Here is a 25798-nt window from a genome sequence, read left to right as displayed (position 1 = left end):
TCTAAGAATTCAAAAATCTATAGGATTACAGATGGATCTGTCAACATAGCTACTTTGGCCAAAAAAGGTTAGACTGGCAAGATCTGTTTCTCAAGTCTTTTAGAGACTTTTTGTAATTACTGATATCCATTTAAGTGTTCAAAACCATTTTCCTAAGTTCCAGAATATTGTTAGACATGGAAGTAAAACTCACTGGTTTGCAGTTTTCAGATTCCACCCTCTTACCTTTTATGAAAATTTTTCCTTATTTAGTACTATCATTTTTTTCAAAATCTTTCAAGTTCCTTTCCTTAAGGACAAACACTTGTTTTTGTCTTTATGTCTCAGGAACCTAGTGGTCCTCTTTGAGAAGGAAGAATGAATAGCAACAACTAAAGCAACATAGTGCCTTACTTAGAGTAGGGATCTAAGAAATGCTTATTGATTGAAAATCATCAGTAGTAACTTAGCAAACATATCTCTGAGTTCCTTCAGTTCCCTAAGATCTAGTTCATCCAAGCTTGTTCACTTGAACTCACTGAGGGTAACTCGATGCTACATGACCTTGCTTATCTTACACTCAATGTAACTATATTATTTCTCTTTTTTAGTCCAAAGTTCATGCAAGAGAACCCAGAAGCAATATAAGAGCTGAACAGCTCTCTCCAAGCCCACATGTAAAAATCTGATTCCCTCTAGTCTTGTATGCCTACCTGGCAACAAGATGACTACTTCATAATCCAATTAAAACTGAAAATAACAATAAAAGATAGGATTTTTTCAACTATTCTTCCTGACCATCCACAAAATAATGCTTCTTCTTAATTTCTTAATAATAGGCAATTATTACCCTTCCCATTGTCCTGAAGGAAAATGATTTCACTTTTTAAAAAATCTCTTGATTATATTTTTCTCCACTTAGTCACTCTTTGGAGTCCTTATCACCCAAACCATCTGGGACTTTACTTGTAGTTATTGTGGAATGGGTTTTTCAATCCATAGAGCATGTCTTTATTCATTCAGTATTTTTTTTTTGTTTGCTCATATCTCTAATATAAGCTTCTGAACTGGACCTTTGTGAAAGGAGCAGATTCTGTCCCTTCCCATATTCTTTAATGGGGTAGGCAAGCCCTGGAGTACATATGAGGTAGGAATGGGGTAGCTGGGACTAGATTCTATCCTTTCTCTGCTTCCTCTTCTAGTATCAAAATCCCATTAGATTGTGAACTTCCTGAAGATAGATTCTGTCTTTTGCCTCTTTTTTTCTTTTTTAAACCTCAGTGTTTATCATGGTGCCTGCACATTGCAGGCACTTAAATAAATGTTTATCGACTGAGGGAAACCACTGTGTGTGTGTGTGTGTGTGTGTGTGTGTGTGTGTGTGTGTACTATGGGTCACCTCAATCTCATTCTTTTTATGTAATTCCCAACTGTGAATTGGTTCTGTCTCCTGCTTTGCTCCTGACAGGCTCCAGTTGGATGCTGGAGATCTTGCAGCATCCAGTTGGATGCTGGCTTCTTGCAAAGTCTTTTGTCCTGTAGCTCTAGACATTGAGCTCTCATGATATGGTTCTAAATGCTCTAAGATGTGCCAAACACTGACTCCCTACATAGTAACTTATAGAAATTGACAGTGTCTCTTACTGAAGCTCCTACTACGTTGTATTTCTAAGAGAAGGCATTCTGTGTTCAAAGTGAGGCAGTATGGTGTGGTTATAGAAAGAATTCACAAATTCAAAGACATGGTTCCAAGTATTGCCTTGGCCACTGTATAACTTTGTGACTTTGCCCAAATTGCTTTGCCCAGTTTCTTCATCTGTAAAGTAAAATTTGCACTAATAAATCAACTTCTAGGATTTCTTTTAAATGGGGATATGCTATAAAACGTTTAACAACCAACTTGCCAAAAATGTATGCATGACAAACTTTTAATTTTAATCTTCATTATTAACACTTTTTTAAATCACTTTAAGTCTACACAATCAGCAAAATAATAAATCAAGCCTTGATTTGTAGTGTTTGCCCATTTCTGGGTAAATATGCTTACACTGAAAATTTAACAACCAGCTTGTGAGCCAGTACAAGGGATATGCTACAGTTTTAGTTTAAAAATTCTATGAAAAGTAAAACACAAGGACTTCCCCCGCAAAAAACAAAAATGTCTCTGTGCATTGTATACTTACCCCCAGTAACAATGGCATTTGCTTTTACACAGTAAACGAAAGTGTTTGCTCCTCTTGGCATAGAAAATTCTCTGACTGGCCTGCAAAACATAGAAATAGGTATAAAATGTTATTATACATTTTTCTTCAAGCAGATAGTGTCCAATTTAAAAATAGGTTGTACTCCATAAAAGAATGTTATCTGTTGGCTGTTTGGGACTCAGATCATATTCTTCCAGAAGAACAAAGTTATAGTGGTTAGGAAGTATGATCTGGCTCTCAGAAATCTATTTAGTTTATAATGTAGTTAAAGTACAATAATTGGTTCCAGAAAAATATGATGTTAGGTGAAATGAAGCATCATTAGAGGGTACAGTTAGGTCCATGGGAACAGTATTATTAAGGCCATGGTAAATAGACAGATGCTTAGAAGAGTTAACCTTGCTAGGGCTAAAATACTCCTAGCTCAAATTGTTACTAACCATTCAATTTCCATCTAGGGCCATGAGCAGGATGTTAAATGGGCTTTGGTAACATTCTGGAAGGGTTTGGTTATAGTACATTAATCATATTATCATTATAATGTTGGTTGGAGCAACATTATTTTATTTTTTTGGTGAGGCAACCAGGATTAAGTGACTTACCCGGGGTCACACAGCTAAGGAGGGGCAAGTGTCTGAGGCTAGATTTGAGCTCAGGTCCTCCCGACTCCAGGATCAGTAGGCTATTTACTGCACCACCTAGCTACACCTGGAGTAACATTATTGAGGGAAAGCCTATTATTTTTAATTGTTTCCATTTGTTTCTATGAGAGGAAAGACCCCACTAGATTCTGGGAATACACTCCATTTCTTCCAACTGAAACTCCAGTTCTTAGAACTTTTAGGCTCTTCCCTCCTTCCCAGCTTTCTCCTCCCCCAACTATGTTAGTGAGTAGATGATTTTTTTCCTTCACTTCTTTGTCTTTGCATATGCTAAATGTGGCAAATCTTCATAAAATTGTTCCGAAAAATAAAAAGAACTAAGAAGAAAATTAAAGTTTGCTTAAATAAACTTGTTTTTCTGTTGTTGTTTTTTTACTAATAGGTTATATACTAATGGAAAGGCTTTTGCCCACATGTCCTTCACCAAAAACAGTGAGCTAAACTCAGCATTACTTCTCTTTAATTTTTTCTAATTCTCATTACTATTGTTAATGGTAAGGAAGAAGCATTAGAACTACAAATAATGATATGACACTTGGATTTTCTGTTATGGGAAATATTGCTAGATAATGCTTCAGGTAAGTTGTAAAGATGAATCCTCTTTTAGGTGGAACATTGGATTGTATGCACTGCATCCTTGAGAAAGAGCCAGTAAGAAATTTCTTAGTTCCTTCAATTCCAGCCCCAGCTACATAAGCACCAATTCCTGCTCTCTCAATGGATGCGTGTGGGTAGTGACAGGAGGGAAATTCATGACTATAAATACAAATGTGGTTATAGTCTCTTCCTTAGCTATTTCCTTCAAGCATATAGGTGATGAATGAGTATACTCCATAGAGAACTCTAGTAGGAGGAGTTGAGAGTTGAGAATCAGGGCATTTTGGAGGTATCAAAGTCTAATGCAGTGGACTAGTAGGGAGAAGACCTGAAGTCTAAATCTTGGTGTAGACTCTGACTACTTATATGACCTCAGTAAGTCACTTACCTTATAGGGTATTTGTTTCCTCATCTGTAAAATGAAGGTATTAGATTATATGATCTTTTTAAGGTCTCTTTCAGCACTAGCATTTTAAGATTTTTGTGGGAGTGCTATTGAAAGAGGTCAGAGTGGCAACTCCTCAGAAAATAGGGAGAAAATAGGGAAAGACACTGCAGTGGCAAGTGTTAAGGATCCCAGGTGGCAGTGATGCCAAGAAAAGGAGGGAAATGGAAGTGCTTTAAAAAATAAAAGTAGGTTTCTACTAGAATAAAAGCATCATAGCGATGTGAAGAGTACTGAAGTTGGAATGGAGAAGAACCAGAATACTAGCTCACATTGTGTGTGTGTGTGTGTGTGTGTTGGGGTGGGAGGGAATGTGTAGCACTTTACTAAGCCTGAGAGAAGGAACTCAGCATCCAACTGGGGCCAATTCTATTCCCCCAAAAGTTAGTTGGTGAATTACGAAATTGCCTAACAGGGGAGGAGGCTGAAATCCAGCTCCCAAAGAACCACCATCAGAGAGGAGTGAGTCAGAAAGTGAGCAACAGGGGAAAGTAAGGGGAGAAAAAGACTAAAATTATGAAAGATCTCGGAAGAATAAAACTCAAAGACCTTGAATAGAAACATAAATCAACAAAGAAAACATTAACAGCAGAAGGAAATGGGACCTCCAGATCTATTAAATTAATTCAGATAACTCTGAATAAGTACTACAAAACAAAGAAAATGATCCAACACTTGATCAAACAGAGGACCCTGTGGAATTCAAAGAGAACATAGAAATGCAGCATGCTGTTCTTGAGTAATTTAAAAAAGAAATGAAATTATGAGAGCAGACTTTATGATATGCACAGCAAAAATAATTGAGAGAATAGAAAAATTTGAATCTGTGATGGCAAGTCTCACCAGAGAAACAAAAGAAAGAGCAATTGATTGGGAATGCAATAAAAAAGAAGTAGAGGAAAATCTAAAATAAGGTAAACAAAAAATAATAACATTAAAAGAAAATGTACTCTTTATCCAAGCAAAACTTGCTGATCTTGAAGACAGGATGTATGAAGACAATTTAAGGATCATAAGTCTCTCAGAAGAATACAAGTCAGAAAGTTTGAACACCATAATGCAAGCAATATAAGAAAATTGCCCAGAACTTCTGAACACAGAAAATTAAATCCCTTTGGAAAGAATTCATAGATCCCCAAAACAAACAAGCAAAAACGTCCAAAGGCTATAAACTCCAAGACACTAGTATTTACTTTTAAAAATTCAGTTCAGAAACAAGTTTGCAAGGAATCAGGAGAGAGAACAATACAAAAGAAAGGAAATTAAAGATAACAAAAAACTATTCTACACTCACAGGAAGGGGTGTGGAATAATGTATTTGGAAGAGCTATGGAGCTCAGGATAAAGCCCCTTGAAAAACTGGGAAATTATAATGTCCTACAGTTGACTCCAAAGAAAAGGTATGAGATGACATCAAGTCCTCTACCTCCATTCCTGGCCTGATTTCTTTACAGAGTGGGGTACCATAGTTTTGGAATGCTGCATATAATATTTCTAGAATATTGCTTAATTTTGCAGAACTTTTTTTCTTTATTTCTTTTGATTATAAGGGATGACTTTCTGAGAGAAGGTGGGGAAATGAATAACTGGAAATGTCTTTCATTTTTACATCATCAAAAAATTGGTTGGAGTCAGATTTGTACCACCTCGAAGCTCATGATAAGGGATGCAAACATCATTCAGCACTTGGTGCATGCCAAGCACATGATAAGGAAATGCTTATTGACTGACTAACAGGCTTATTGACTTACTAAGCAGTGTGACATAGTCAAATTGTGAATTAATAAAGAATTTCAAGAAGTCAAAGAGAGTAGAAGATTGAGAAATGGCCTGAAGAAATCATTGGTAACTTTGGAGGGAAGAGATCTCCTAGTACTTAACATAGTGTGCTCCACACATCACGTTTTTAATAATTTTTTTTAAATGAGTGGAATTGAAAGTAATTGATGATTAATCTGGCAGTGGGATCTAGATTGGTATGGAGGGAAAATGGGATGGAGATGGGACAGGTGTTTAGGACTTTTTTTTGTCAGTTTAGCTAAAAGGTAACAAGTAAATTGAACCTAGGTCATTAGAATTCAGTGAATTAGGTAAATTAATGCTTCTTATCCTCAGGTGAGATTTCTATTTGTTGCCCACATTTGTGCCCAGTATGTTGGGTAGGATGGGTACAATAGAATGTAAAAGCATGATACCTGAACCAACCAAGGAAGATTTATGGTAGTTCCATCTCTTTTCCTCTAATATTTAGCATAATCCTTTCTAGTTGATCAATGCTCAAATTTAACCAATACCCAGAGGCCTACTCCTTGGGAGCTTGCCAGATCTCCAAGGGTTAGACATTGAAAGTAGTCCAATAGGCAACAAGCCTGCAACTGCTGTATGCTGCTTAACTCATTACAGATGTTCATTCCCTTGCTGGTTGTTTTTACAACTACATTGTAAAAATGCAATACAAAATTGTAATTATAACAGAGATAATTTCTAAAATGGTAATTTTTAAAAGAATCCCCCCTTCTTTTAGGAGATAAGTTGACTTAATTTTAAGAGCTGGCTAATTATGTATTTCTATAACTGTAATTTCATCTGGCTCAATTTAAAGCTCATTATGGTGAAAGAACAGAAATAAAATTATGTTGAATCTAGGGATGAAATGACCCTACTTTTCTAAATATGCATATCCAATTGCGATGGGTGGGGTTTTTTTTGTGGGGGGGGAAGAGGTTGGTAGAATAAAAAACCTCACTGTACATGTGAGGATACTTTTCAATAGCTAGTTTACAGAGAGACTTGCTAGCACAGGAGATCCAAACAGAGAAGTAGGTGAGTCACATATTTAAAGTATAGGCTGACTGCTGAGACTGCTTAGCACTCTATCAGTTTATAGATTCTCTCAACCATCGCTGGAGTACATCTTTGCCCAGACCTCAAGTGGTACAAAGGCAAAGAAACTAAAATTCAATAAACCAAAAAATAGAGGTAAACTTTTAACGAGGCCAAGAGCAATAACCAATTCAACAAGTTTCAAAGCAATCCCCACCAAAAGAAAGGTCCATGGACTGACTAGCCTGGAGATTAAAATCACTTTATCTTCCTAGACATACTAGAGACCAGAGATTTAATGAGAGCAGGGGTGAAATGGTTAAAGCAACTTCCTTCTCTTGAACTTTTGTTTGTTATTCATTGCCCTTTGTGCTTTTCCCCATTAAGGACAAATCACAGTTAAACTTCAACCAGGTAAATAACTGCTTTTTATTCAAGTGGATATATTTTTTAACATCAGAGGATTTCATTCAAGTGTGTATTCTATACAAGGGCAATGTCTTATAGAGCTTTTGAAACTTCTGATAACATTCTATAAATGCCTTTTATTGAATCAACAAAAACTTCAAAGAGGTAGAGAGTGCCTATGATTCCTGAGTTAGTTTCTTCTGGCCCCTTTGCTTTGAGGCATTTTTTTTTTTTCCTAAAAATGCTTGGGTGATATATACACATGTACGTATGGTGTATATATGCACATATATACTATGAATACTATTTGTGCTATATGCTGTTATATGAATACATACACACACATTTGTATATGTATATTTTGTTGTAGTTGAGTTGTTTTCAGTCATGTCCTTTGTGACCCAATTTGAGGTCTTCCTAGCAAAGATATTAGAGTTTCTTTTGCCATTTCCTTCTCCAGCTTATTTTACAAATAAGGAACTGAGGCAGAGTTAAGTGACTTCCTCAGGGTCACACAGATAGTAAGTATCTGTGGTCAGATTTGAACTCAGGAAGATGAGTTTTCTTGACTCCAGGCCTGGCACTCTGGCAATTTGGCTGATATATCGTCATTCTCTCTCTCTCTCTCTCTCTCTCTCTCTCTCTCTCTCTCTCTCTCTCTCTCTCTCTCTCTCTCTCTCTCTCTCTCTCTCTCTCTCCTCTCTCCTCTCTCCTCTCTCCTCTCTCTCTCTCTCTCTCTCTTTCTGTCCTCTCCTCTCTGTCTGTCTGTCTCTGTCTCTCTCTAGTTCTCTCTCTCTCTCCCCCTCTCTCTCTTCTATCATTAATGAAGAAAATCTAAGACATGACTCCTAATTAGGATGGAGAAGGGAAAACTACACTTGGGGACCAGCTCATTGGCTCGATGATGATTCCAAAATATATGAGACTATGTGGATAAAGTGTTGGAGGAAGTTATGAGATCATCTATGTGACTGAGGTATAATATAGAGACAGAAAGAAATTTTTCTTCTGTAGACATTACCAACTTAGAAACTGCCCTCTATTTAATCTAAAACATGTAGGTATGTATCCTTCCTTATCCTTGTATTTTTAAAAACCTCTAATTCACTGTCTTTGTTACTAGCACATATAATAGACCATTCATATTTTAGACAATGATATAACTCTACAAAAAAGGCTGGAATATAGCTTAATCCACCTGAAAGGCCAAGACTAATAGACATTAGCTATTACTCCTAAGGGGGAATATAAACCCTTCAGTACCTGAAATAGGAAGCTGCTTTATTAAATAAATCTCCCTGTGGCCACATTTGTATCTAATCCTCTACGTTCTTTTAACAAAATTTCTACCAGCCTACTTGGAGAAGTGGTCTTATAAGCATAATAAATACTATTAGCCTGAGAGGAAAGAAAAGAAAAGTAGCTAAGGTCTTAAATTCCATGATAAGGAATCTATCCTTTATTCAGGAAGCAATGGGACTTATCAGAAACAAAACCAAATTATCAGAATCAGGTCCAGCAGTGCTTTGGCATAAAAAGGAAGGATGTCTAGGATGCAAGGAAGCTTGTAGGATATTAACAGAAATCAAGGATTTTAAGGCATTACCGCATGAATGTTAGAGGCCTCTTAAGATGCATCATCAAGAAGCTATTTAAAATAATTTACAGGGAAATTTTGAGTTTTATGTAGTTTAGCATCATTGTGCATTGAGCTTTTCATTAGTGATAACGTGGGAGAATGGAAGTATCAGGTTGTTGTTCATCCCTTGTTCTCAAAGGGGACCAATGAAATCACAAGGGTGAGGTCTTGACACTCTCATGAATTGGGCAGAACTACTCAAAATCATCAGCCTCACTTTCACTTCCAGGGTCATTAAGTCCAGTGCATGACAAAGGTCAAGGTGACTGGTGATGGTCCAGGATACAATGGGCAACCTTGGCCTTACTAAATTAAGGTCTTTCCCAGATGTCAGTTTGTCTGAGGTCATGACCATTCAATGATTAAGGGCTTTAAAAAGCTTGTCTTTTTAGAACCATATTTCAAGAAATCAAAGCTTAAAATCAGGACAAAAAGGGTGGGAAAATGTGAGGGAGCAGGGGGAGTTCCACTTTGGACACATTGAGTTTAAGATGTCTACTGGACATTCAGTTGAAGATATCTTAAAAGGGAGTTGGAGATGTGAAATTAGAGGTCAGCAGAAAAGTTAGGGCAGGAATAGGAAGATCCTAGAATCACCAGCATTGAGTTGGGAATTAAATCTATGGGAGCTGATGAGTTCATCTAATGAAGTTATATAGAAGGAGAAGAGAACGTGGCCCAGAACAGAGTTCTGTAGGATACCTACAGTTAGAGGATATGATCTGGATGAGAACCCAACAAAGAAAACTGAGAAAAGTAGTCTGACAAATAGGAGGAAAATTAGGATAGAGTGTGTCCTGAAAACCTAGAAAAAAGAATTCAAGAAAGAGGGAGTAATCAATAGGGTCAAAGACTACAGAGAAGTCAAAGAGGGAAGATTGAGAAATGGCCTGAAGAGATCATTGGTAACTTTGGAGTGGACAAATATCCCTGTTTCAATTCTCTCCTCACCCAGTCCATCTGCCACTCAGCTTCCAAACCGATTTTCCTAAAGCCCATGCCTAAAAATGTTTCTTCTTCCTACCCTATCCTGCTCCCTATACTCTAACAATGCACCCTTCCTATTATCTCCTGAATCAAGTATCCTTTGTTTGGCTTTTAAAACCTATCACAACCAGGCCTCCTCCTACCTTTCCATCCTTTGCAGATTTTATTCCCTTCTGTGTAATCTTCAATTCAATTACATTTCTACACACATAGTACTCCATCTCTTGACCATTCCATCTTTTCACTGGCTCTCCCCCATGCCTGGCATGCTTTTCCTCCTTAGTTCTGACTCTTGACTTCCCTAGCTTCCTTCAGTAATCAGCTTAGATTTTATCTTCTATGAGAACCCTCCCACACTCCCTCACAACCAGTTCCTTTTCCTCTGAGATTAACTCCCATTTATCTTGTATATTTTATCTGATGTAATTAGTTTTTTGCATGTTTTTTTTCCCTTATTAGAGAATGTGAGATCCTTAAAGGAAGAATCTGTGTTTTTACCTTTCTCTGTATCTTGAGTGCTAAGGACAGTGCCTGATCCATAGTAAGAGTTTAATAAATTCTGCTCAGCTTCATGGAGATTATTTGAGAAGAGTGATTTATTAATGAGTTAGTTGTCCTAAGGTTCTGACAGTGCTCTCTCCTGTGCTTTGACCTCCTAGAACATTTACAATATATGCCACTCATTTGGCTCTTACTGAAATCTGCCTTGAATTGTTTGTTAACTATATTTGGCCATTTTAAAATTTATCTTTTTTTAATATTATGAACTTAACACCAAATAAAATTGAACACTTTCTTGTACAAAGAACAGAGAAGAGGATAGCATTTATAGCTATGAACCTACACCATTCTTCCTCCAAGTATACAACAAATGCAATGTTATTTTCAAAGCTGTCCTAGCGATCTATGTTTCCTACCAATCTTTCTATTATCTTCTGTGCCATTGGTTGAGATTTAAATGATGGAAACTTTTGCCACTCCTCCCTCCACATATGTATACCTACTTTATATGAGGTAGTAAGTTCCACTTCATCCCCTTTACTTCCATGATATATTCTTTTTCTTTCCTTTTTCTTTATTCTCTTAAGGCCAACAAAACATTCTTAGACTCTTTAAATTCTTTAACTCCCTCTATTTCCTTTGATGACATTAGGGATCTTAGAGGATACTTTTTTTTAGTCTCCTGTTAAAATGTGAACAATTCATCCTTTTATAGTAACTTCCAATTTCACAAGCACATTTACCTTTTTATGTTTCTACTGACTCTTGCAATTGCTTTAAAAAATTTCTTTTCAGTTCAGATCTTTTCATGAGAAATGCCTGGAATATATTTCATTTAAGTTCTATTCCTCCCTCTACCTGTTCGGATTATACACAGTTTTTCTAGGTAAATTCTTCTAATGTTAAGGTTTTTTATCTTTTCCTTTTTGGAATATTATGTTCCAGTCTCTCTTCTTCTTTTAAATGGTAGCTTCCCAGTCTTGTGTGATCTTCAGTATGACCGCCTGGAATCATGAATTCTTTCTTCTGGCTACTTAAAGTATTTTTCTTTAAATTTATTTGTTTCTTTCCCTACAGGAAGCTGTGGGTTTTAGCTATAACATTTTCAAAAGTTTTTATGTTGGGATTTCTTTCTGGATATGACTAAGGGAGTCTTTCTGTTTTTATTTTGCCATATGGAAAGAACAGGTTTTTTTCTAATGAGAAATTTCTATCTATGATTTCTTGAGATTTGGTATCCAGGGCTTGTGGGTTTGTTTGGTTTGTTGGTTGGTTTCAGTCATGAGAAAAATTCAAAGACTGAAAAAGTCAAAAAAAACTTATGGTATCTCCTATCAAAAACAATTCACTTGTAAAACAGTGCAAGGAAAGGTCTAAGAACAATCTATTTGGTCCATTCTAATTTTCAAGGAATTAGGTATGGTTTTGCACCTTCTTTCAGAATGTTTCCTCTCTAGAGCTCTCATTTCATTTACAATACTTTTAAACTCTTGTTTCATTTCCCCCCAAGAATTCTAGCTTGACGTGGTCAAGCTGTGTCTTTGTTTGAGGCTTTGCTTGTGGATGTGGTCAAGCTATTATTTTCTTCTGGGTTTATGACTTGGAAATCCCTGAATCAATATTTCCTTTATTATATGTCTTGGGTTTCACCATTTCCTCAGCCTTACTTCCTGAACTGATGGTTCATGTCAGAGTTAGGCTCTGCATATGTTTGAAGCGAATAGCACAACCTTGTTAGGTCCTGATTTGTATTTTTGCAGGTCTTCCTGTTGCTTCCTCTGAATATTGAGGACTTGTTCTTCAAGGACTTTAGGGGTAATATAGGCAAGTAAACTGCAAACTTTTAACATCATATGAAGTGATTTATATTTTTATGTGCATGTGAAACTAGGGATTATTTCATTCCTTTTCTGTGTCCCTAGAGTTCAGCACATAATAAAGCCTTAATAAATGCTTGCAGCATCTTCATTCCACAGTTACATTATAAGTCCCATAAAAGAAGGGAATGATTATTTTATTTCTTTCTCTGAGTAGCAGGCAATCTAGTATAGAGCCTCATACATAGTAGGCACTCAATAATACTTGGTTGATTGAAGTAGCTCTGACTCGAAAGTTGATATATGGCCATAAAGAAAGTAGTAGCGACTAACCTAGGCATATGTCCTAGGGAAATTTACCTTAATAACATCACATATAACAGCATATATATAATATATATATAACATATAACAGCATACCACATTCCTCTACTTTTCTTATCATCTCTCTTTATATCTAAATCATGTATCCATTTTGACTTTATCATGGTAAATGGTGTAAGATATTGGTCAATGCCCAGTTTCTGCCATACTGCTTTCTAGTTTTCCCAATAATTTTTTACCAAATAACGAATTCTTCTCCCAGAATCTTAAGTATTTATCCTTGTAAAATACAAGGTTATTATATTTATTTTCTGTTGTAAATTATATGTCCACTCTGTTCCATTCATCTACCTTTCTATTGCTTAGCCAATACCAGATAGTTTTGATAATTACTACTTTATAATATAGTTTAAGATCTGGTACTGCTAAACCTCATTTCTTTACATATTTTTTTCATAGCAACACCACCATTATTCCTTACGTGATTGCAGAATACCAAGTACCTACTGTGAGACCACAAAGATATTTGTGTATATTTTCAGAAAGGCTTTTAATGGCTATGAATGCATTATGAATTGTCAGATTTGTGCATAAATCAAATTAGAATGGAAGAGGCATCCCTTTCTTAATTGAATGGTTCTGAAATGTTTCTTTTAAAAAGCCAGAGACACAGTCACTAAGATTTAATTATATTACTGAAACTAAGTGAAGCTTTGCAATTAGTTATGTCACATAATTGATGTTTGTAGAATCACACAATCTGATATTTACAAGTGAAATTGTTTTTAATGTGCTGTAAAAAGCATTTCCATAAGTTTGTTTATTCCTCTCTTGATGTAATATGATATTTGTTGGAATAAACAAAATTTACTTATTCCAAAAAAGAACGTACTTTCTATAAAGATTGCACTTATGAAGAAGATGCAAAATATTCCATTTCATATTGAATTCCTGTTTCTAATATTAATTTGTCTAAACATAAGTTTAATATATAGATTATTTATGCTGAGTGAAGCAAACTATCTTTTGTTTATTCTATTTAATGTTTCATTAGGTACACAGTAAGGCAATATCGGTGTTGACTGCACAAGGCAGAATTTGCTCTTTATCGACTTTTTCTGTTGACTATGCTTCCCTTTGTGACCTGATTTAAAAGGTAATTTAATACTGGATAAATCTTTGATTACTTCATTTTAGCAGGATCATGTGAAAGGGAGTAGCATAGGACAATAAATTATTGAATTTCATATGTGACAGTGATCCTGGCAATAAGAATCTAAACCCTAAATTTTACAGGTGAGGAAACTGAGGCCCAGAGAGGTTGGGAGGCATGCCTATGATCACACAATTAGAGGAAGAGTTAACATGGTCTCCTGATCCCTGGACCACTTCTCTTTCCATTATATTACATGGCCTTTTCTATAATGGAAAGTATCTTGGAACCAGATTGTAGATGTCCTTGAATTTCAAGCTAAGGAATTGGGACTTCATTTCAGAGGAATTGTGAAATTGTTGATGGCTTCTGTACAGAGCTGTGCCATTTTTAAGCTGTCATATTAAGGAAGATTCAACTTTAGAACTGGAAAGTGTGAAGTATAGTGTGGAACAAAGAAAAACTTTCATTTAATTACATATTTAGATAAGAAAGTCAATTATATCTTACACAGAAGTATGATGCTAAGGGTTCAGATAATATCCTCATCTTACTAGCAAATCAATTTCCTTCTGATCATAATACAAAGGACAAAGGTTTGCCAATACAATTATTCTCTCCCTTCTCTCCATAATTATATATATACCTACATGTACATACATATCAGTATATATGCATACACACATACACATATATACACACATACCACATTCTTCTACTTCATACTTCTACATATATACACACATACCACATACTTCTACAATATATTACATGTGTGTGTGGCTTTATATAAGTGTATATAGGGCAATGTGTACTGGAACAGATCTTGGCACTTAAAAATAAACAGAAGTACCAATAAGGGGCCAAGTCCTGTTCAGCTTTGTATGCTTAACTCCAATTTTCTTTTTCTTTTCTCTTTTTCAGTTAACCTTATCTTTAAAATAAAATATAAGGACCTTGATCTCTATGAAAACTAATTGGAAATCTCTAAAACTAACACTCGCCAAGTGCACACATATGTGTTTAATTTTACTCACATGTTATCTTCAAGCCTCTTCAAGGATTCCAAAACAAATGAATGGATGCTGTCTAAAGAGCAAGACCCAAAGCAGTTCAGGGGCTGGATATATTTAATCCTCATGACCCAGTCATTATGTAGTTTCCTTTTAACACTGGGGATAAAAAAAAAATGAATAGTTTCCCCATTTGTAAAACGAGGAGGCTGACTTAGATGACATCTAAGGTTTCTTCAAGCTCTATAATCCTATGATTCTTATTATACTTATCTATGTTACATATGACCACACACCCTAATAGAAGGCAAAGTCTTTCAGAGCTAGAACTTTGCATTATTTATCTCCATATCACTACTCATTCCTATGCCTCATGACATAATGGACAGTTAATTGGCAGGGAACTCAGAAAAAACTGGGTTCAAGTCCTACCTTCGACTCTTATTAATTGAGTGAGCATGAACAAGTAAGTTAAGTTTTCATTTCTCCCTAAGGAACCTCTAAATTACTTGCAAATTGCTAATCTGCTCTGATAGAGGGAGTCTCTATTTTAGAACTTCCCAAATGCTGGTGAAATCACAGTTCTGGATACACACAGTCATAGTTCTTGGTCTTATACAGAGTAGTAGGTGGTAGTTTTTTAGTCAATTTCAGTCATGTCTGACTCTCTGTAATCCCATTTGGGATTTTCCTAACAAAGATATTGGAGTGATTTGCCATTTCCTTCTCCAGCTCGTTTAACAGATGAGAAAACCGAGGCAAACAGAGTTAAGTGACTTGTTTAGGGTCACAAAGCTAGTAAGTGTCTGAGGCTGGATTTCAGCTCAGGACAATGAATCTTCTTGATTCCAGGCTCAGCATTTTATTTATTCTGTCCTGTGCTGCCTTCAGTATAGTTGGCACTTAATGAATTCAATCCGTAAGTGTGGGAGTTGACTGAGTGAATCAATTATCGCCACACCCCCATTTAAAATAAATGATCATTTATTTTCTTAAATCACTTAGATTGCTACCAATCTAAACCTATCATCCTATAACTAATTTGCAGCATTATCATGGGAAAATTACTATATCTCTCAGGATGAGATCCCACATGTAAAATTAGATGGTCTCTTAGGCCCCTTCTAACTCTAAGAAAACTATAAATCCAAGTGTTCTGGGGTGCAAATTCACTAATAAAACTGGGAAAATGTAGTATCCTGTATTTTCAGTTCCATAGACTGTCAAGTAGATCACAAAAAAATACTGACTAGAAAGCTCAGGAATAGAAATCAGAGATTGTCTCAGAATCTTTTGTTTAGGGCATGAGATAATATTATCACTTATATTACATACAACTTAGTGAATGGTATTCTCTATCTTGATTGTCATTCTTTTTGTAACTCTGGGTCCTGGATTACCTCTTTATTTAGTACAGTGCTCAGCACCATACTAGGATTTAATATTTCTTGGACATTAATTCACTGTTGTATATCTAGCACCTTGAACAGTGTAATGAGAGACAGCTAGGTGGTGCAGTGAATAGAGCACCAGTGCAGGAGTCAGGAGGACCTGAATTCAAATCTCATCTCAGACACTTGACACTCACTAGCTGTGTGACCTTGGGCAAGTCACTTAACCCCAGTTGCCTCATCCTGGGTCATCTCCAGTCATCCTGATGATTATCTGGTCACTGGACTCAGATGGCTCTGGAGGAGAAGTGAGGCTGGTGATCTGCACAGCCCTCCCTCACTCAAAACAAAGTCAAGTGCAAGTCATGTCATTATTTCTCTGATGGCATGGTCTTCTTTGGCAATGAAGGATGAACACACACACACATGCACACACACACATTGTAATGACACATTTGTTGAATAGAATGCTATATAAGAAAATTTTCCAGTGGCTCCTAGAATTACACTCTTTACCTCTGAATTCTTTCCTTCCCACAAGCCTGCCTAGACCCCACCTTGCCAAGATTGCTTTAGGGATACCTTTCTTCAGTCAGAGGCATAAAAATTGTTCATGCTCACCATTGATTTCCTCTCTGTAGAGGCTTATGACGGCTATGTACAAGAATGAGCAAACGTGTCAGTATACATTAGCATCTTATTATTTTATGTGCATACAAGCAATCCTTCTGAGACACCCATCAAGTAGAAACAAAAAATGTGAATGTGAAAAAGGGCCTCTGTCTTTTTCTGACAGGTGGCATACATCTTAGTGAAGGGAAGATTAATGCCTTACTCCATTGTCTTGATGGAGGAGGGTCTGCTAAAGTCTGAGCCCTAGTTAGAAAGTTGAGCAGTGACATGCCTGACATTTTATAGAACAATAGGTCACATAGTGGTGAGAGAGGAAGAGGAGGAGTTGATTGCCCATCAATTTAGCCTGCTGAACACCTTGGTGAGATGAATAATATTGTCCACTAGTGACTGTCATCTCACATAGTAGGTGAGAAATGGAGCCAAACATTGTGAGAATTTTCACTCCAAAGAGTTCAGCAATAGGACTAGGATGATATGACATGTTACAGTAATGGTCATTTATATTACATTTTATCCAAGTACTCTCTTCTGAAGCAGCATGGCATGCTGGACACAGAACTGACCTGGGAACTGACCTGGGTTCTAAGAATACCAGAATTTAAATCTTGTCTCTGACATATACTGTGTGCCCCGGGGCAAAATGCTTAAACTTTCAATGCCCTAGACAACTCTCTTAGACCCTAAATTGCAGAGAAAATGAGGACTATATTGGTAGGAATTACCATATCTGGAAGTTCTCTGTACTAATGAAATCACAGGTCCAATCCCCTCTCCCAGTACATGGCTTATAATTGACTCTTTACATTGTATGCACAATGTGACTTTCTGAGGAGGGAGAGAGGAGGAGGAGGAAGGAGAGAGAAAAGGGGGGGGTGGAGAAGGGGAGGGGGGGAGGGAGAGAGAGTGTGTATGTGTGTATCTGTATGGAGGGGCTCCTGCACTCAATTTTCAAGTAACAAGCAGAATCAGTCAGGTCTTGGGGGTTATGTACTCCAATTGTATGTTTATGATAAAGCAAAAGAAGCACTATCTTGCCCATAGAGTCAGGGGAAAGACTTTCATTTAAGCAAAGGAAGGCTAGAGAACATATCACACAAAATCTGTTAGCCAATAAGTGACACCTTATGTGCATCCCTCCCATCAAGGGAAAACATTCTTTTAGGACCAGAGATGATGAAACAATCCAAACCCAATGAATGACTCAATTCCTGGCTAGAACAAAAGTCTTTCCCACCATCGTGTTTAATTCAAACCAATTTTACATGCTTTTTATATCAAGAACTAGGATATTTTTTGCTACTTGCTCAGATTTTTCTTCTTGCTCAAGTCTTGGTGGCAAGCTGACAAAAAAAATCAAGTCAAATCTAAAAGTGGGAATAATGCTAGCCAAAATCAATGAAGCACGTTTGGGAAATCACTTTGAGATATTCAGACCCAATGTCATCATATGTATGTTGATGACAACTATTAAAATAATTAACCCCTAATAATTCAATACTTACGTCTTGAAGTTCTTGGAGTCCAGGATCTGGGACTGCATCTTTTTTTTGTTTTTTGACTGTTTGAGTCCAAAATCATCACTGTTTAAAGTGAACCTGTTCACAAAGCCACCGTCATCTCCCATTAGGATGTCATCTCGGCACAGTTGGTCTGTCATAGGCACCACACAAACACACAGAAGGCAGTGATCCATTGGCTTTATGACAAAGCAGTTATCCTAAAAGGCAGAGAAGAGATTTCATTCTTGCTGAACTGGTGTTACCCTTCCCCTCAGATTTGTCCTATTAGTGGCCGAAAGCTGAACTTTCTACAGTACTCTGAGGAATAGACCCACGGGGCAAAAAGGATGCTGAGAGATCAGTCACATTAATCAATCTATATTTATTACATAGCCATTAAGTGCTATTAAAGAGATCGAAATATGAGATATGATCCTTGACTTCAAAAAAACGTACCACTGCATCCAGTGGGAGACCTTGGTCTTTTCAAGCTAAGGTCTGGGTTAGAATTGCAATGGCACAGCTATAAGAAGTTATCTTGGCCTAATATCCTTAACTGACAATGACTAGAGCTGAGATCACAATCAGTGCATCCCTGAAACTGTGGTTCCTACAGAGGGAGAAAATAGGAGAGCACTGTAGAAGGTGACTCAGATCCCGGAGAGGAGCTAAGATTGCAATGGTCAAAACCAGTAGCTTATTGAGAATCCTATCAGCAAACAAGGCATGAGGGGATCATTTTTCTCACTAAACCCTTTCTTCTTTCTAACTTCGCTATTTCTACCCAAGGTACTATCATCCTTCCTGGCTGCTATGTTCATCATATCAGTATTATTCTAGACTTCTCACTCTCTCCCTCACTCTGAGACATTTGATCAGTTGACAAGTCTTGCTGTTTCTACACTATATCTCTCACATCTAGGTCCTCTTCACTTGCACAGTTACCATCTTTGTTTGGGCCCAGACCTAGCTTATTCCAACAGGCTCCCAATTGGTTTCCATGCATTATCTACCACAACTCTCATCTGTTTTGTGAAGTCCTGCCAGAGACATTTTTATTAGCACAGATCTGACCATTTGACTCCTTTACTCATCCCACTTCAATGGTTTTCTGTTGTCTCTAGGATAAAATATAAATTTTTCTGTTTATCTTTTAAATTTAAACACAACCTGATCCCATCCTGTCTTTTTAGCCTCACTTGACATTTTTCTCTCTCCTCTACTCTAATGATGCGGCTAAACTGGGCTTCTCAATGTTCCCCCACCAGACATCCCACCTCCCATCTCTGCGCTTTTGCACCAGTTATTCCATATGCCTAGAATCCATTCGCTCCTTACCTTCACCTCAGGAAGTCCATCCCTTCCTTTAAGATGCAACTCAGGCCCAACTTTTGTAAAAATTTACATTTATTCATTTTATATTTATATCTATGCTATATCTATTTGTATGTATGGGCAACTAGGTGACAAGTGGATAGAGCACTAGGCCTAGAATCAGGAAAGTTCATTGTTGTGAATTCAAATTCAGCCTCAGATACTTCCCAGTTGTGTCACTCTGGACAAGTCACTTAACCCTGTTTGCCTCAGTTTCCTCATCTATAAAATGAACTGGAGAGGAAAATGGCAAACCACACCCAATATCTTTGCCAAGAAAACCCCAGATGGGATCAAGAAGAGTTGGACATGACTGAAAAGAATGAACAACAATTTGTGTTTCTATTTTTTCTACCCCCAGCCCTAATCCTCACTAGAATATAAACCCTTTGCAGTAGGAATAGGTTAATTATTTATACTTGGGTCCCCTAGTACCTTCTATCACAGGTGCTTGGCACATACAACAACAACTTTAGCTAGCATTTGTACAGTACTTTATGTTTTCTTATTTGATATTTCAAAAACCTGGTAAGGTAGACACTTACTAGCTGTGTGATCCTGGCCAAGTCACTTAATCCTATTTGTCTCTGTTTCCTCATCTGTAAAATGATCTGGAGAAGGAAATGGCAAACTACTCCAGTATCTTTGCCAAGAAAACCCCAAATGGGGTCACAGAGAGCTGGACATACTGAAAAAATAACTGAACAGCAAGCACATAAGTTGCTTAAATTCTGTTGATTGTTTCTTTTCCCACACAAATTCCTTTCCTATAATCCTTTCAGTGGCTTGCAGGTCCCTATGGTTCAAAACTGTCCTACTTAACACTCTGAAAATCTGACAAGGCAAACAGGAGGTTTTGGAGAAGTGGTTGCAGGCACTTAACCTCTTCTGTTTCATTTTTACCATATTCATTAAAATATGTGGCCACAATATGTTGAATGGTGTGTGTGTGTGTGTGTATGTGTGCGCAAGTTGTTGATCGAGAGAGGAAATTGTTAAATAGTGACAATATAATACTTGATATTTTAAGCAATATTCTACATCATTCCCTAGCTATGTTGCAGACATTAGCAGTTTATGTTTATTCAGTGCCACCATTTAAAGCTCCATGTCACTGTGATTGGGAGATCAGCCTAGGTATTTGCAGCCTAAGTACTCTCTGTTAGGGGCAACTCAGTGGCACAGTGTATAGAGTGCTAGAAGTCTCCTCTTCCTCAGTTCAAATCCAAACTCAGACTCTTACTAGCTATGCGACCCTGGGCAAATCATCTAACCCTGTGTGCCTCAATTTCCTCATTTGAAAAATGAGCTGGAAAAGAAAATGGCAACCCAGAAGGGATCAAGAAGAGTCAGACATCACTGAAACAACCAACTCTGTTAGACACTGTATTGCAGTCTTTTGGGAAGTTATCCTACACATATAATAGAAAAACTCTGAAGAGATCATTTGATTGGTGACTGGAGTAGAGAGAAAATCAGATATCATAATCCCATGCTGGATCATAAATAAAGTTAAACATTACCTGCCTTTCTCTAGGCTTAAAGGAGGCAGCACACGGCTGACATGTATGGTTCTCACTACCTCAGCGCCCCAAATATCACATGTTGGATAAAAAGGTGCCCTATTACATCATCGTTTCATCATGTTATGAGAATTTAGAAAGCTTCCTCAGGGAATGATGATTAAAAAAATAGTAGATCAAATATATGAAGTAATTCATTATACGATAACAGCAATATAGAGAGAAGAGCCTAGATCTGGAATGAGGTTACTTGGGTTTGACTTTTGCTTCTAGTGTTCACTAGGTTACTCTGAGCAAGTCATTTCACCTTTTTGAGGTGAGAAATATCTATAAAATGTGGATAACAATATGTTTACCATGTAAGGTTATCATGATGAGCAAATGAAATAATATATACGTGGCCCCCTTTACCCAAGGAATTAAGAGTATAGCTGAGTGAGAAGAGAAGAGGAGAAGGAGAGAAAGAGACAGAGAAAAAAGAGAAGAGGAGGAAAGTGAAAGGAAGGGAAGGGAAGGGGAGGGGAGGGGAGGGAGAACAACAATGTGCTACTATATTTTTTCTGCTGCTCCCTGACTGGGATTGACAAGCTGGGGATGTGTGTTCATCCTTCATTGCCGAAGAAGACCAGGCCATCAGAGAAATGATGACATGACTTGCACTTGATGTTGTTTTGAGTGAGGGAGGGCTGTGCAGGTCACCAGCCTCACTTCTCCTCCGGAGTCATCTGAGTCCAATGACCAGATACTCATCAGGATGACTAGAGATGACCCAGGATGAGTCAGTTGGGGTTAAGTGACTTGCTCAAGGTCACACAGCTAGTGAGTGTCAAGTATCTGAGGTGAGATTTGAACTCAGGTCCTCCTGACTCCTGCACTGGTGCTCTATCCACTGCACCACCTAGCTGCCCCCATGCTGGGGAAGGACTATAGCTAAATGACATCAGACCATCCAGAGCCATGACAGAAAAACTGTAGCTGTCATCATTTGCAGAGAATCCCAATTTCAACATTACTCTTGGAGAAAGCATGTTTTCTCTCTGCTTCTTTAAAATTTCATTTGTATCATTGTCCACCTAGTCCTTTAAAGCCAGTATTAAGATATCACTCTGGTTAACTAGAAGTTTCATTGTTTATATATATTTTCATTTGTTCAGCTACAGCTGAGAGGGAGGCTAAGGTTGGCTGTAAACACACACACACACACACACACACACACACGGAAGGAAATTCCCTTTCTAATTTCTGAGATTTGTTACCAGCTGGGGCTCTAGACAAACCCAAGAGAATTTATCACTATATGTTATAACTTTTAAAAAGCAGAGAAAAGTAACTAAATGAATCTGTACCAAAAAGACAGTCTGAGCACAGAATACATCTGTGGTGTTCTGGTGGAAAGGAAGGTTTGGTACATAGAGAACTAGATTCCTGCCCTTCAAAGGCAGCAACCTCAGGACTCTCTCTGTCATTCTGCTGAGATGCAGGTTAAAGAGCCCACTCTTTCCCCCCGACCTCTACCATGGCAGGTCTAAGGGAAAAGTGTTGTGGTTGGGGAGGCCTAACAGGAAGAGTTAGGAAAAGGTGAATCCATCCACCTAAAGGTGGAAGTCAAAGAAGAATAGCTAGTTTTCCTTTTTCAGCCAAACTCCAAACTCCAATTAGAATTATAATGTTTTATAAACTTTAAAATGCTACAGAGATGTAAGCTATTATTTTTTAATTAAATATTTTGACTATCCTTCACCAAATCTCTTCCATCTCCAGTGCTTCATTATAGTGTGATGGTTTGGACTTTGAATTATTGAAAATTAACGTAATAGGGGTTTAGTACATACCCAAAACACATCAACCATCAGTGGAAGACACTGGAGGACTAGAGACATTCTGCTGTTGGTCTACCACATGATTGCGAGCAGCCATTCTTCACTGGTTGCATAACCAGGCCTGTGTCTTTAACTTTGACTGAGCAAAGTTGGTGCTTTTCCTATAATCCCATCTAAGGGTGAAAGATTCCTTCACTCACAACATGTGGTAAGGGGTGGGGGAGGGCCTGAAGGACTCCTTTCTCATCCCTCTTAGGCCATGTGGTCCAGAGAAACAGTCTTGGGGTGATTTGGTCTTTTTCTTTGTCCTAGGTACAGAGAGTGTGGTTTCAATCCAAGAGTTCTAATCAGACAGTTCAGGAATCTAGGCCGGGTGTTGAAATCATTCCAACCAGAAAAATCTGGGAAGGAAGAGGGTCTTGGGATGTGGAGGCTTTGAACTTGAATTTCATGGGACTAAAGCTATGCAGGAAGTAAGCTATACTGTGAGCCTAATACACCCCTCTTCCCCTCCCCAGAGACTAAGGTGGTATATGTTGGGGGAAGAGTTAGATTATGCCCATATGCATTGGAGGGAATGTTTGTATGTCTGCTCTTGCTATGTTTGAAGTAAATATCCCTCTGTAGAAAGCTAATATGATGTTAAATGTTTAAATGAAACTGAGGTGCTATTTAACTGAGCTCCTAAAATGGCAGAACAATTAATGGGGGCATCAGAGCTAGTAGTAGAGATGAGCCATATTAAGGCTCCAGAGAACCCTGGAGGAGGTTGACCAGTAAAGTTAACATACCTGGTCCTCAGTGAGTGGGGCCAGAGTCAACCCATGATACGTTATGCTTGCGGAGTGAAAACTGAGAAAGGTCCTAATATTCTGGAAAGGTTTCCATTGCAAGGTGAGTACTAGAGGCTTCATGGTTGTCCATGAACCAGAGCTCTGAGAAGTTCCTCACCAGGTTAGCTATAGGATCATCATCTTCAGGCACAGCTGGTCTCAAAGGACATTACTGAGGGATTTTGATTAAAATCAGTACAAGTAGTATCCAAAGTGATGAAATCACAATCCCTTGGTGCATGGAACAAATTAATTATTTTGATCACAATTCAATCTTCTCTCAGACTAAATAATGACTATCCTTTTTACTTTCCCTCAAACTTCCAACTTTCCATCCTCATGCTTGGATCATGCTCTGTGAGGTCAGTGCACACAGCACGTGGATGTGAGGAGCTCCATCCCAGAAGGCTCTGTGTTCTGTCCTTCATTTTTCTTCATTAGTGTCTGAATGCTTTTAAAGTTCTGTTGCTCAGACTCCTGTCTCAGGCTCACTTGGTAGCCTGTCTGAAACGTTACTTTAAAAAAATGATTGATGAACTTTGATTTGATGAAAACAGGTACAGAGCCAATAGTAACCTAAACAGCTCCCTTTGAGAGTTAGATGAGGGAAATGAGAACGTATTCATTGTAAACAGAAAGGGGTGTATATGTATGTGTGTGTGTGTGTGTGTGTGTGTGTGTGTGTGTGTGTGTGTGTGTGGCTGTGTGTGTCTCTTTTAACTTTAGTCATATAGTAATAACAATGTAAACTCCATGAAGGGAATTTTATTAAATTTTTGTCTTTGGAGCCCCAGCACCTGGTACAATAAGTGGTATATCATAAATAATAAATAATAATTATTAACATTTATACAGTGCTTATACCACACTTTACAATTATTATCTCATTTGATTATCACAACTACCCTGGGCAGTAGATACTATTATTATCCTTATTTTACAGATAAGGAAACTGAGGCAAAGAAAGGTTAAGTGACTTGCCTAGGGTCGCACAGCAAGTATCTGAGGTGCGTTTGGACTCAGGTCTTCCTGACTTCAAGCCCAAAGCTCTATCCACTGTGCCACCAATAAATGCTTATCAATTCATGGTATTTCATCTGAATTTTACTGCCTCTCTGTTGGCTTTGCTTGCATATTTGTTGTCATTATGTGTTATTGTTACTTTGCTTCATTTCTAACAAATTTTCCCATTGTTCCTCTGAATTCTTCATGTTGACCATGCCTTATAGCAAATATCCATCACATTGATATTAGTGTAATATCTGGTAATATAGGTTCCAGTTTTTTTTTTGGTTTTTTATAGTCACAAAGAACGCTGCTAGAACCATTATTATGTATACAGAATTTTCTTGGAATGGGTAAGGAAATGTCTAGGGGAAATGTGAAAGGGAGACAGGCATCACCACCATCACTGACACAAGCCTTAGGGTAAACTAGAAAATAAGAATCAATAGTTTGTTCAATGTGTAATTTCATAAGAAAAATATTCAATTGTTATAGCTAGGGAAACCTGATTTGCGAGGTGGCCATAATTCAGGCAGACACAATGGTATGCCTGTTCACGATGTTCAGGAAGAAGCAAGTTTATCCTTTAAAATGTTCATGTCAATACCAGTTACCTGTTATCTTGTAGAATCTTGACCTAGATATAATAAGCAGTTTTCCCACATTCTTTCTGCATATGAGATGGGATTTTTGGAAGACTAACCAACAGTTTAATCTAGAGTTTGAAGAGGTCTCACAGGCCCTCAACTCCAACCCACTCTTTTACAGATGAGGAAACTGAAATGAAAGAGATTAAGTCAAGTTGCCCAAGGCCAAAAGGTCATAAGTGTTAAGAGTTAAATTGTACCTGAATCCTATCCATTCCCCAGGAATATCTGCTCAAGCCCTACCTCTCCCATAGGATTCCTTCATGACTCAATTCCACTGCTGTAATTACTAAAATAATCTGTGCTGCACAATTAATACAGCCCTACCCACTGACTTGTTCTTTTCTTTTACATGTATTGGTTTCTCCTTCAGATGGTTAATTCTGACAGGGACACTTACATTATAAACTCTCAGATCTCCCAAGAAAGGGACCACTTCTTGTGCTCTTCCAGAACCCACTACAGCCCCTGTCACCACCCTCTCTTAGGCGCATAATAGAAAGGCAATAATGACAGAA

General features: G+C 37.6%; 1 protein-coding gene across 3 annotated transcripts in view; it reads right to left on the bottom strand.

The window, feature by feature from the left end:
* Positions 1 to 25798, bottom strand: part of WDR64 (WD repeat domain 64) — a 169839-nt gene that overhangs the window by 99509 nt on the left and 44532 nt on the right. For all 3 annotated transcript variants that reach the window (XM_072647585.1, XM_072647587.1, XM_072647586.1), the window contains exons 7-9: positions 18082 to 18296; positions 14577 to 14711; positions 2163 to 2242 (exon numbers count right to left, since the gene is read on the bottom strand). In XM_072647585.1, coding sequence (XP_072503686.1) covers positions 2163 to 2242; positions 14577 to 14711; positions 18082 to 18296 — 430 coding nt within the window. The remainder of the gene's footprint in view (positions 1 to 2162; positions 2243 to 14576; positions 14712 to 18081; positions 18297 to 25798) is intronic.

This window comes from Notamacropus eugenii, chromosome 2 (assembly GCF_028372415.1).
Source record: "Notamacropus eugenii isolate mMacEug1 chromosome 2, mMacEug1.pri_v2, whole genome shotgun sequence".
NCBI classification, from domain to species: Eukaryota; Metazoa; Chordata; class Mammalia; order Diprotodontia; family Macropodidae; genus Notamacropus; species Notamacropus eugenii.
Note: the sequence above shows the minus strand (reverse complement) of the source record. Positions and strands in the feature narration are given on the sequence as shown.